The 13740-nt window shown below is 49.4% G+C and overlaps 1 protein-coding gene across 1 annotated transcript in view; it reads right to left on the bottom strand.

The window, feature by feature from the left end:
* The window catches only part of TG (thyroglobulin), a 253848-nt gene that overhangs the window by 158515 nt on the left and 81593 nt on the right, over window positions 1-13740 (bottom strand). The window contains exons 28-32 of the mRNA XM_058699138.1: window positions 11256-11321; window positions 9314-9394; window positions 4238-4375; window positions 3234-3410; window positions 1530-1641 (exon numbers count right to left, since the gene is read on the bottom strand). Coding sequence (XP_058555121.1) covers window positions 1530-1641; window positions 3234-3410; window positions 4238-4375; window positions 9314-9394; window positions 11256-11321 — 574 coding nt within the window. The remainder of the gene's footprint in view (window positions 1-1529; window positions 1642-3233; window positions 3411-4237; window positions 4376-9313; window positions 9395-11255; window positions 11322-13740) is intronic.

Here is a 13740-nt window from a genome sequence, read left to right as displayed (position 1 = left end):
AGGAGCCCCTGAACTCCACTCGCACTGTGGTGCACAAAGCTTCCGTGTCTTGGACGATTTTTCCAATGCTGACTGCAACTCTGCCCTGATGGCTGTGGACCACCTGCCCCGTGGCTCCCTCTCCCAGAGTCCTGCCCACCTGCCCACCCACCACTGTGTTTTCCTCTCTTGGAAGCCCAGTGCTGAGCTCCAGCCTGGATGACGTGCTGTCCCATCAAACCATCCTTCTCTGAGTCCCCAGCACCAGTATGGCGTCTATCTCTGGTTCCAACCCTCTCTCTCTGACCCTGCCCCAGCATTGCAAGCAGTGCCCTGCCAGATCTCAAGACAGCCTACCCCATATCGTCCTTTTAAGTCCATATTCAAAAGCAGATCTTTTTTTTTTTTTCTTTTTTTTTTTTTAATGTTCATTTAGGAGCACTTGGGTAGCTCAGTTGGTTGAGCGCCCAACTTTGGCTCAGGTCATGATCTCGAGGTTCGTGGCTTCGAGCCCCACATCGGGCTCTGTGCTGACAGCTTGGAGCCTGGAGCCTGCTTCAGATTCTGTGTCTCCCCCTCTCTGCCCCTCCCCCTCTCATGCTCTGTCTCTCTCTCAAAAATAAATTAACGTTAAAAAAAATTTTTTTAAGTGTTCATTTATTTTTGAGAGAGTGTGGGAGGGAGGGGCAGAGAGAGGGGGACAGAGGATCCAAAGTGGGCTCTGTGCTGATAGCAGAGAGCCCGATGAGGGGCTTGAACTCACACACCGTGAGACCACAACCTGAGCTGAAGTTGGACGCTTAACCGACGGAGCCCCCCGGGCGCCCCTTCAAAAGCAGATCTTAACCACCAGCAACATGACACAGTTTCATAAATCAGCAACACTTCATAAACCAACAGTTCATAGGCCAATGACTCTCGAATTCTAAAGTAGAAAAGAATCACCAGGAGGAGAATTTTACTTAAAATTCAGATTCTTGAGCCCCATCCCAGGAAATGCTGATTCAGTAGGGCCAGGAAAGGACCCAGGAATGAAGTTTGCAAAACATCCTCTTGGTGATTCTGATGGGTGGGATCCAAAGACTAGGCTGAGAGAGACATCACCTTCAAGTAAAACAGCTAAATAACAGCTAACTACCTAAATATATAATAACATACTTTTAAAAATAATATATCGAACAAATTAAAATTCCGGATAAGCTTATGAGCTTGTTAGAAGTTCTACCTTCTCTCCAGATTTTGCACACAGCATAGTGAGACTTTGCTGATCAAGTTTATCACAACACTTGATAATATCTGTTAATTGATAAGACACGGGTCAGTGTCTCCCTTTTGTGTCAGATGCCTGGATGAGCATGGCTAAATTTTGTGTTTGGTATCAGTAACTTAGCCACGGGTTTTAGATACGGTCACCTCCTCATTACCTTTCCACTCTTTGCGTTGGGCTTTACAGTTTCTTATGTATGTGCCTTTAGTTGATATTAAGTCACCTTCTTATGGAAGCAGAAAAGTCTTAACAATAAAGATTTGAGAGGACAGAAGTAGCTTACCCATTGGAAATGGATTTTTCAGACATGGGCACTTTGTTTCTAATGGAAATCCCCGTCAGTTTTTGGAATGGCAGGCGAGTATAAAAGTTCTTCACTTTATCTCGCAGTATAACTACACGGGGGAAGAAAGAAATTATATATTATTTAGAGAGAGATTTGTTGCATCTATGAAATATGAAGATTAGGGTAGACACAACAGATCGAGAGCTTCCAATTAAAGATGGCATATTAAACTCACATGCTTACTCTCTGTTCTTATCACAAATCTCGCTAAAATGACAGTAAGGGGATTCTTGTAAAGTCTCACACACACAAGAATAAAGAGAAAAGGATGGGGCGCCCGGGTGGCTCAGTCTGCTGAGCGTCCGACTTCCGCTCAGGTCATGATCTCGCGGTTCGTGAGTTCGAGCCCCGCGTCGGGCTCTGTGCTGATGCCTCGGAGCCTGGAGCCTGCATCGGATTCTGCGTCTCCCTCTCTCTCTGCCCCCCACCCCGACTTGTGCTCTGTTGCTGTCTCTCTTTCTCTCTCAAAAATAAACATTAAAAAAAAACTTGCAAAGAATAGGAGACGGGATACAGCAACAATTCTGGAAGCTAGAGAGCACACAGAGGAGCTAAGAAAGCTGAATCCTCAACTTTTCCTTGGGAAGAACAAGATACCCTATACACCTTCTGGAATCCCCAAAAGTTTAAGTATTGACATCACTGGGATGAAGGTGGCCTAAACCAGGATAGGCCGGAAATCTCTAGAAGAAGCAGTTAGGTCTCCGGACGGCTTCCCCACTTCTGCACGGGAGACAAGTGCCTTCTCCCCACTGCAGAAGAAGATAGAAGGCTTATTCTCCAAAAAGAACAAAAAAGAGAGGATCTCTTTGATGCACCAGGTGGAGTTCGCGGTGGGAATCCCACACTGAAACTAGGGGATTCTTTCAGATCCACCTACATGGTGACGATTGAGACGCTCATCTTCCAACCTTATTTGGCATCCAAACCAACAGCAGTCAGGCTCATGGCCTCAGGCCAGGTGTTATAAGATTCCTTCATGGGAAGGACCCATAAATAAAGACCTGAGGGATCCCCCCAAAGGGTGGCCCAGGGAAACCTGTAGGATTGTGTCAGATGCCTGGATGAGCATGGGTAAATTTTGTGTTTAGCATCAGTAACTTAGCCACGGTTTTTAGACATGGGCAGCGAGCTCTCACCACATACTTTGAGCTTCCCAATCAGTTTCTGGGCCCCTCTCTTACATTTGAATGTAAAACCGAGGGTCACCAGATATCTGAGAAAGAACTCCAGCACAGATAGAACAGTAAACAAAGCATGATAATATCCCAGGAGAAATGGAGACTGTGCAGGGGAAAAACACTCCATAAAAAAAAAAAAAAAGTGGCATTAATGTCCTCACAGAGAAAAATCAACTTCTATCTTGTGAAAGCCACTGTTGGGATTTTCCGTAACAGATAGCCAAATGGAATTTGAACTGATAGGTGCATTAATGGTGGCTTTCTCTAAGGAGTACGATTGCAGAACAGGATTATTCTCTATGGTCAACCTGATGCGTTTCTAAATGGTGTTGCATTGCTACAAGGAGAGTGAGTAACTTTAATTTCAAAAAGAAGAATAAGTTAATGTGGATATTTCTAAAACCAAGCAGCCAGTAGCCCACTGGAAATGCCGTTTGCGCAAATCCCATGAAGCACCCACCTTTCTTCCGGAACAGGGTCTTTGGCTGGTGGGGCAGGAATAGTCTGCAGCCTTTGGGATTGGGCTCCATGACATCGTCACACACTTGGGCCTCTGGGTAGAGGGTGCAGGTGAAGTACAAGGGTGTACTGTCTGTTATCTCCGCCAGCTGACAGAAAGAGGGCTCCTGGATACAGCCTGCAGGCAAGAGAGCAGTGGGTTTTGGTCCTTGGGAGGCCTGAGGGAAAGTAACCTCTACAGGATCTACTGGGAAGAAATGCCGGGAAGAGATTCTTCCTTGGAGGACAGAGGCCCAGGACCGTTGAGAATATCCATTCTGAAAGGCCCAAGAAAAAATACTAGAGTTCTGCTAGCTGGGGAGAGGATTGTGCACCAAACAGGGAGTCCATGTGACTCTGAATGAAAGCAAAATCTAAGAAGGTGAAGAGTGAGCTGTGAACTCAGAAATATAGGGAAAGAGAGAGCAAAATTCCACTGGATCTTTACCCAGGACCATCTCAGAGGCAGTTGGGATCTTCAGACCTGAGGCCATGGGACTATAAAACTTTTGCGAACTCTGTAAATGATCTCCCCTGTTCCACTCCCATGTCAGACTCTCCCACTGGTATATGTGAGATTATACAGTTTTTTCACAAGGATGGATTATAGTTTATTCATCTTCTTTTGTTTTCTCATCCCCAAGGTCAAATGCAAGGCTTAGAACATAGCACATGCTAAACATAGCACATGCCTATTAGGTAGAGGATGGGTGGATGGGTGGGTGGATGGATGGATGGATGATAGGTTCTGGGAGTAGAGTAGAGATTATCTCTACTGTAAGCTTCTTGAATCGATGGGTTATGTCCTGTCTTTCTTTTGTATCACCCCTGGTACTAACACTGAAGTGATTCCTGAGATATGCCATTGAGTCTCATCCTATCTATTTCTCAAGAGTCGTTAAACTAGGTCCGTGTTGCCTGACCAGAGGATCCAGAAGAGGAAGGATGTGTTCTAAGGATACTTACGAGACAGGCACCACAGGTTTGCCTGCTGAGGGGAAAACAGGTGTTTGAAAAGCCAGTGCTGCTGGTTGGGCAGGGAAAGGCTTCCATTGACAACGACCTGGTTAAGGTCCACGGGGAAGAAAAGTTCTGTTGTCAAATCTGAAAAAGAAGGAGCGGGTCAACTTCCTTTGCTTTATCTCCACAGTGAGTCTCTCTCTCTCTCTCTCTCTCTCTCTCTCTCTCTCTCTCTCTCTTTCTCTCTCTCCCCTCCTCTCTCCCTCTGTGTCTCTGTCTCTGTCTCTCTCTCACACACACACACAACACATGCGCGCGCGCACGCACACACACACATTTTTTTTTTTAGTCTGTGTGAAGCCAGAACAGGTCTGGAGGCAATAGGGCTGGGAGTCTAGCCAGGCAGGAAGGGGTCAGAAGCTTTCAGAAAGTCCTAAAATTATAGAGTTGCAAAATCTTAGAATCTTAGTTTGGAAGACACCTTGGGAGCCATCTGGTTCAACTTTGCACCCAAGGCAGGACTTTTCCCCCATGGTATTTCTGGCCGGTGCCCCTGCAGCCCTGTGTGATGCATCCGTGCTAACCATAGCAGGCCACTCCACCAATGGGGACTTGTGGAGTCCAATTGGTCTGTCACTTTGAACCACTGATGCTCCTGTCTTTTGAAGCCACGCAGAAGCGCTGTCTCTCTCCCAGAAGGCAGCCTACATTTGTGAAGACAGCTCTGCCCGGCCCCACACTGCAAGCTGCAGCTTTGCTCTCCCTTAGTCGTTCCTCGTATCCTCACCATGATCGCTGGCTTCGGGATCTTTCTGGGTGCCCTGCCGCCCACGGGACAGAAGTGCAGCCTTCTTCTTGGTCCAGGCTTTACTTGCATTTTAAGCTTTATCTGCAGTTGCCTCGATTCATGCTCCAGGAGCACAGTCACATCGCTTGCTGCCCCAGGACTGTTGACTGTGCTCACCCCTCTTCCTCACCTACCTAGTCCTCCTGTGCTTCAAGGACCAATGCTGTTCCCTCCTGCCCTGATGTGCTGTAGCACTCTAAAGAGGCTCCCCAGTGCTGAGGGGCCCGATGTTCCCTTCACGAGAGGTCTGACTTTGCATAGGCGCTCACCTGGGGGCATGAAGCAGTTCATGGGGATGAGGTGGGGCCCATTTACAATGTCCCTTAGCCCAGGGATCTGGCATCACATCCGTATGGACCCCCATTTGCCTTGGACTTGAGCATCCTTCCAGAGGCCCACTTTCCATGCTCCATAGAGCAGGCTCATGAAGACTGAACTTTCTCACCAACAAAAACCACCAACGGAGATGACATCTTTACTCACATCTGCCAAGGCCAGAAGTTTAGCCCTGGCAGAGACCCCAGAGACCATGTTGCCCTTCTCTGTGCCTCCCCAGCCTTCTGGGTTCTTGAACTTAATATTATTGTACAATGGGCAAAACAAAAAAAAAGCTCTCTTAAAAAATGGGGTGCCTGGGTGGCTCCGTCGGTTAAGCGTCCGACTTCAGCTCAGGTCATGATCTCACGGTTTGTGGGTTCGAGCCTCCCATTGCGCTCTGGGCTGACAGCTCGGAGCCTGGAGCCCGCTTCGGATCCTGTGTCTCCCTCTCTCTCTGCCCCTCCCTCGCTCACACTCTGTCTCTCTGTTTCTCTCTCAAAAATGAATAAACATTTTTTAGAAAACAAAGCTCTCTTACTGTACAATGGGCAGTTTGCATGCCTGCCCCATGATATATCACTTGTTAAGACAGCAGAGGAAGAAAGAAAAAAAAAGAACACACGAGGTCTGAGGACAAAGTTGAAGTCCCTTCGATCACTTTGCCCTCAGAGCCTTTGCGCAGAGGCTGGAAATGCCTGGCGGGTCCTCCCAGGCTCCTCTGAGAAGCCTTTCTGACCCCTTCAGGCCGCTTAGCATCCTCCTACCCCCGCATCCCCACCACACTCGACACCTGTCCCCATTGTAGCCTTTGCCACGCTGTCATGCCATGGCTGGCACGGGGGCAATCCTCGCTAGCCTGCGAATGTCCGAGGGCACGGCACTTGTGCTCAAAAATTGTCTGGTGGACGGTAGAATGAATACATAGCCCACTCAGTTTGTACTTGGTTTACGCGGCATTATTCGGAAGAATTCCTTGCCTTCTTGTTCGCACTCCTCCGGGAGGCAAGGAGGCCGGTACAGGCCTTGCCAGACAGGAGGTTGCTCTTGCTGGTTTCCCTGTGTGTGTCCCAAACACTCAGACTCACTGAAGTAGCACTGGGGCAGAAAGGGGACAAGTGCTCCCTGTGCTTTGAATCGGGGAGGCCATTCTTGGGGACACAGGCCAGGTAAACCAGCCACGGAAATGGCACTGGCCAGGCCGCAGAGGACCAGATCAAAGGGGCCCCTCCTGCAGGGGTGTTATCTTCCTCAGCCCAGGAACGTAATCAGTCAGAAAGGGAAAACCGAGCTGAGCTGGGTCTATTCAGCCTGGATCCCTCCAAGGTCTTGGGCAGGGGCCCAGCTCCCTTTCTGGTGGCAGGAGGTGGGGATGGGGGGGGGGGGGGGGAGGGGATGGGTCCTTCCTGTGGGAGCCATGTGATAGTTTTAGAGATGTGGCCTGACACAGTGTATAATGATGGATTTTACAAAACGTCCAGAATTGCCCCAAAGTCATTCACCTGTTCATTGCCCCGAGGACCCCCGCGGCACCACTAAGGCTGGGGGGGAATCGGCTAACACAAGCGGCCCAGGACCGGCAGGGGCCAGTACGAGCACCCAGGGCAGGGCGGGGACTGCAGCAAACGGGAGAGCCATGCCCCTGATGGCAGGGGCAGCTCAACTCCGCTCGGGGGACGGTCGCCAGGCAGAAATGTGAAGCCTGTATTTCCAGAGCTTTTTCCTCTGTTTTTCTCCAAAGACGCTTGAAATCTGAATTTTTATATAAAATCTCCCAATTTAAAATTACTGGCTCAGTTAAAAAAATAAAAAAATAAGAAATTTCGCGCTGCAAATCAAACCAAACCCCGTCTGCTCAGTTAGCCAGGGGCCACCAGGACTCAGCCCCGGGAGCCGACACCGTCCGAGCCAAGGAGTGGCCGGTGATCTAGAAGAACCCAGGCTTCGGAGGCAGCTGAGCAACAGTCTGAAACCTGGCACCGCTGCTTGCTTCGGGCTGGACTGGCTTTTGACAGGGGATACCGAGGCATCGGAGTCTCATATCGTTCTGATAAAGCGGGAACAACGATACCGGTCGGCAGAATTGTCCTAAGTTTTGCGAGAAGAGATGCACACAAAATACCAAGTGCAGGGCCCGTCACCAGGAGGCTCAGGAAGGGGGTTTGCTCTCTTCTGCCTCCCTCCCTCGTGAGTTTTGAACTCGCCCTTGCTTCAGCCAGAAGACAATGGCCGGCAGCAGATAAACTTGAACACCAGCCTCGTGTTTGGGAGGCTCTGAAGGGCAGAACGCATTTGCCAATACGCTGGGGCAAAGATCAGAAAGCTGAAGGTCTAGGCCATGGTGCAGAAGACACGAGTCCGGCCAAATGCTTGCTTATGAGATCAAAGGAGGGACGGCCTCCTGCACAGGCGCCCGCCCCCGCCCCCCCAACTCCCACCACCCTGCTGGCAAAATTAAAGCCTCCACTGGAAAACCTCTGAAGGTTCAGAAGACATCACTGCTAACAGCATCGGACAGGAATATGTCCTCTGACCCTAGTTTCCATCCTGAACTGGGATCTGCTGTCTGATGTGCAGTTACAGGAACAGAGAGGCCTGAGGACAGAACTTTGAGGAAGGCTTGCTAGGAGCCAGGCTTGGTGCTGGATCATCATCACCGATATCACTGCCACCAGCTAACAACAGCCACTAATTCTTGAGCACCTGCTCTGAGCCACTGCAAGTTCAGTGTTACTTGCTTCCGTTCCCACACTTGCCCCCCCTTATGGGTACCGCTCCCTCTCTCATTTATTGAAGGGGAAACCGAGGCTCAGGGAAGGTGACTGAGGGTTGCACAGGCAGATAGAGGCAGAGGTGGGGTTTGAACCCTGCTCTCCGGGGCTGAGAACCTGCAGTTTAAACCAGGGCTCCACCCTTGGGTCCTGCAACTCTTAGGGATGCGGAATGAACCCATAATTGTCCAACTACTATGGGATGAGCCCTATTGCCGGTGGTTTCTGTACATTATCTCATTGGATCTGGACAAAAGCCCTGGGTAGAGAGAGGAAGAGGCTATGAATTTGGTGGCATCTGTTAAGTACCAGGTGATGTGCCAGGGGCTTTAACTGCCATGTCATCTATGATGGGATTAGTGGAAAGCAAGGTAGTTCTCCACATGATGAATCAAGGCTCTTATCAGGTGAGCAAAGTACCCATGGCCGTGGAGTTAGCGGTAAGTGGCCAAAAAAAAAAAAAAAAAAAAAAAAAAAAAATGGCTCAAGCCCTAATCTGTCTGCTTTGCAATGTGGTGTCCCCTTCGTTGGGCCATGCTGTCTCCCCTGTGCCAATAGATTAACCTGCCTCTCCTCTCCCTTCCCTTCCTGTCCTTTCTCTTCCTCCTCCTCCTCCTTCCCCTCCCCTCTTTCCTCCTTCTGGCTTCCACCCTGAGTTTTAGCCCCACCTAAGAAACAACAATTGCAACAGCTAGGGATAGAGTGTCTGAGACTGCACATACATTCTGTCCCTATTAATGTATGGATTTATGTCGTCCGCTGCACAAAATGACCCTTTCTCAAAAGACTCTCTAGAAATCCCACTCACTGCACAATTCCAGAATAGGTACATTTTGCTCACACTCACTGACCACAGTCAGATGAAACTTGCCCTTTAATCGATTTTTGCCGGTTTTGGGATGAGGGTTGTTTTGTTTTCCAGTAGCACTGTTGACTTGGCCATGATCTCACTTTGCTTTCTGTGCCAATGGCGCCTCTGAATGGCTGTCCATATTTGTGGAATGAATAACTGGGGTTAAAAGCTAAGAGGGCAGTCCGTGGCTACGTAACAGAGTGATGCTAATAAGTCCATCCACTGACTAGACCCCTGGCCTCGCCATCTTGACTCCAGCCAGACACCAAGTATATAAAAGGTTTCGGGGCCGGTACCTGGTTCTGTTGGAGACGTTGGCCCTGGTTCCGTATCTTTTCTGCATCCCATAGACTCAGACCGAGACCCCATGTCAGAATCTAGGAGTAAAAAGAAAGTATTGCTGTCCTTACGTTGGGGCAGAAAAAGGGATCGACAACGTGGCAATGTGGAAAATCCTCACGGTCCACAGCCAGGTGCCTAAGCCAGGATCTGGGACAAATCCAGGGGCAGAGGACTGTACCCTTTGGCCATTTAGGGAACAACAGCCAACCTCTCAATAACAAAACCATGACTGTCCTCGCTTTTGAAATGATTAACACTTGCACAGCTAACGAAATGTGTTCATAAATATTGGTCTTTAACACACCCCATGAAGGCAAGGAGGAAGATTCCCATTTTACTCTAGAAAAGGAAAATGGAACTGTGTAGAGATGAAGGGACTTATCCCAGAATATGCAGGTGGAAAGTAGGTGCGTTCGAATTTGAAAAAATTAAATAAAACCCTCGAGTTGGGAACTTGTCTTCCAGGAAAGCAGAGTGAGCCTATGGGGAGAACAGGGCATTAGACAAGCCTGTGGGTGCTTCTGCTCAGCGCTGCAAATGTCCTAGGGAGGAGAAATTCCTTCATTCTTCGCCAGCTAGCTGCTTATTTATCAGAAAATTTAGGTAACGAGGAAGCACTGAATTCGGAGCCAGAGTCTGGGTCCCGCCCCCAGCAATCCCCGGGGGGCACATCGCTGACCCTCGCCACGCTTTGTTTTTCTCGTCTGCAAAATGGATAAAATGTCACCCCCTTATATAGCCACCTTACAGGGACGACCGAGACAGAAGTGTATAATCTCATTAAATCACTATGCATAATCTCATTAAATCCACTATGGTGGACACCCTCCTTTCCTTCCTCTTCCTCATTCTTCCTTCTGCCCTACCTCCGTCCTCACCACCACTGGCACGAGTTAGCAGCACGGATGCACGGGGCACTGTTCCCCGCACTTCACCTGCGGGGCGCTACCTTGGCTGTGCTCACACGACCCTGGAAGGCGAGAGCTCTTACCGCCATGTTGCCCACCAGAAGCCAGGGCTTGGGGGGTGGGGGGGGGATAACTGACGTGCACCAGGCCACAAGGCGGCAGGTAACGGAACCAGAAATCATACCTGGGGACTCTACCCCATGCCCTGCGTTCTTTCCCACGATCTCAGCTCGTGGGCACAGAAACAGTCTTGTCTCTAAGGGGACCTGACGCGGGTGAGGAGGGATCAAGTGAAGAGGAGGGAAGTGATGTAGGGGCGGGGTCTGTCCTCACCCTCCCGCTAGCCCCATGGCGTGGCTTGTAAGGGTCCACTGCCCGAGGCTGGAGCCCCCACAGTGAAAGCTGTGCCTTAGCTCTCCCTCTCATCCTACTTCACTCAGACTCCTCTCCTCCATGATGTCTTGAACCATCCCGTGTCCCGGGCTCTGAGTAGGCACTTGGTCGACGTTGGGTAAACTCAGAGGAGGCAAACGAAGCAGTCAGGAGATGCCAAACGGGCACTACCAGAAGCACTCCCTGTAAGCAGGGGTCAAGGCACCACCACGTGTCCTGCCCCCTCACCCTGACCTCAGCGTGGCCGTGGCCGTGGCCCCTGGGGAAATGCCTCCCTAGTCTGCTGGGGCCTCAGAGCTCCCATCCTGTAGCAAGGGCAGCTTGTGGGCAGCGAACGTGACCTCACAGGAAGCCATGCTTCCTTCCCCCATCCCCTCTGGGGTTTCCACACTTTCCATTTTTCTTTCTAAGGTTTGGTATCTTATCTGATGAGAGCCGAACCCTTCTATGCCACACAGAGCCCTCACTTGGAAAGCAAATCTCTACAGTTGTCTCTCTGGGGAGCAGAGTGCCCTGTGAACGAGAGGTGGGGCCAGACAGCCTCGTGTAATCAGGGTCCCGCTCCCTCTCCCCCAAACACATATCCACAGCTCACCTTTCCAGAGATAAACCTGCTGGAAGCTGGTAACGGCATCCTGAGTTCCTTCCAGGGCTGCCGGAACTGCAAAGGGAGATATTTATTTCCATGAGCTTCGATGTGCTTGTTCTCACGGGGGACCCGCCATGGCCACGCTGACCCACCGCTCCCACACGGGCCCCTCTCGCCTGAGAACTCTATTTCCCATCGAGGCACACTCAAAGAGAGAGCCTCGTGGAGCGGTCTTCCAGATCTCTGGTACAAAGCCAGAGCTGGTCGGACCCCAGGTGTCTGGCTCAGGGCATCAAAGAGACGGTCGTGGGGAGAGGCCATGAAACCATGAGACAGAACATTACCGAAGGAACCGGGGATTAGCCAAAAGAGAACCAAGCCCACGGAGACCCTGGGGCTGCGTCCATCGTCCCTGTCACTTCAGTCCTCTGAGGCTCTGGCCTTGGGGGAAAATGGGGATGATGATGGGAGGCTGGGAATACTCTGAAGTGTCTTCTGTATCCTCAACATTTGATGCGCACCCTATGGTTGGTAGCTGCCATTATTTAATTCGTTACTAATATTATTCAGTGTCCTTTTCTGCCAAACGACACTCCTCCGGCATCATCCCTGGATGAGACCGGCTTTGCCACACCATTCCTTGATGGTCAGGGCAGCCTCTCTTGCCTCCGCTCAGCCCTAAGACCCTGCCAAACCCCCTGTGTTATGAGAGGCTAAGAAAAGAGCTCGAAAAGTACAGATTCTGAGGCAGACAACCCCACACATGGCAGGAAACACCTGGCTCAGTCTGAGACATGAAAAAGTGATCACGTCTTGTTCACTATTATTAAGAACCATGTATTATTATAGCGAATTATTGTTAAGCATCATTGCCATTTGCCCAACACTATGAGGAGCACTTTCCAGATATTGCTTCATTTAAACCTCATAGGTAGGCATTTTTTGTTCCTAATTTCCAGGTGAAGGTCAAAATCCAGAGAGGTCAATGCCAGAATTCAAACACCACTTTCTAGGCTCCAAACCCCATGCTTTCAATCACCTCACCAAAGAGAGGATAACATATTTTAGAATGCTGCCCCTCCAAAATGGCAAACATCTGTAAAGGTTCTTGTGTTTAGAGAGGTGTTTAAGGAGGTTTAAAGAAGTTCAATTAAACAGTGACCTATTTGGGAAATTCAGCTATTAAAGTCATGAGCCCTTCCCCACCAAGAATTACCATGCTTGCCCCCCCCCATGGGTCATGGCCACCCCATGCTAGGCCACGGGGGTGAATCAAAAATATTGAGCTGCACTTCCACTTGGTTTTCCTGCTAAACTGGGAATAAATAACGATTCTAGAACATCTCACGCTACCCAATATTGGGATTTCATGTTTCCTTAGAAGACCTACTCATAATTCTCTCAGAGCCCTCTTCAGAGGGTGGATGTCACTTATAAAACTTTGGGCAAGTTAAAACCTATGATATCTGGAAGATAGAGACTTGGATCTCTGAAAATGTGAAATTCACTCTACACAGTACAGAGGAGCCACTGTGTACTCCTCCAACACCAACGCCAAGCAGGGGCTCGATCTGTTCTCCTTCCGCCGTCTTTCCTGATATCACATGTGCCTATGATGAAGGCCAGACTAGGGGACTTTGTCCCAAGAGAAATTAGAGAATTTGTGTCTTAAGTCTTTTTACACTAAATATATTTGGCATACTGACTCTTCAAAAGGATGGAGGAGAAGAAAGAAAGAAAGAAAGAAAGAAAGAAAGAAAGAAAGAAAGAAAGAAAGAAAGAAAGAAAGAAAAAAGGAGAGAGAAGAAAGAAGGAGGGAAAGAAGATATAAATATAGATATATAAATATATGCCTTTGGTAACATAAATGTCAGTAACATAAGTAAATAAAGTCAATACAATTTTCAAAATAGCTTAGGCCAACCATTAGGATTCTTACTTATCCTGTAAAAGTAGGAGACGCATCTTAGCGGAAGGGTGCTTTAGTGCTCTCAAACCTGAGACTAAAACCAAGGACCACTTCATGACGTACTTTACCATGAGGGGTACTTGCATTTGGATCAGGGACCCTCAACAAGTATTAGTTCACATCCACACCCCTGCTTCTTCCCAAGAGCAACAATCTCTCAGGGATTTCTTCACCACTTGGCAGTTCCCATTTCTGACTTGGGTGAGTTGGTGAGACTCTCATGTGGTCCAGAATATCTTGACGATGTGTGCTGAGTAGGTCCTGCCTTCATGGAGCGGCAGGGAAAATCACAGGTGCCCTCCATCACCCGGGGGGAGAACAGGTGCTCCACACAGGTGCACACAGATCTCACACTGTACTGGGGGGGCCCAGAATGCACTGCGCTGTGATGGGAATGGGACCTTCTGACCCACTTTTTATTCATCTGGAGGCAAAGGAGCCCTGTGACTTCTAGCCTGGAAAATATGGCGAGTCTTAATCTCATCCTCGGTTTTTGCCCATTTCAACACAGCTCAATCCAGT

Source organism: Neofelis nebulosa, chromosome 14, assembly GCF_028018385.1.
Source record: "Neofelis nebulosa isolate mNeoNeb1 chromosome 14, mNeoNeb1.pri, whole genome shotgun sequence".
Classification (NCBI taxonomy): domain Eukaryota; kingdom Metazoa; phylum Chordata; class Mammalia; order Carnivora; family Felidae; genus Neofelis; species Neofelis nebulosa.
Note: the sequence above shows the minus strand (reverse complement) of the source record. Positions and strands in the feature narration are given on the sequence as shown.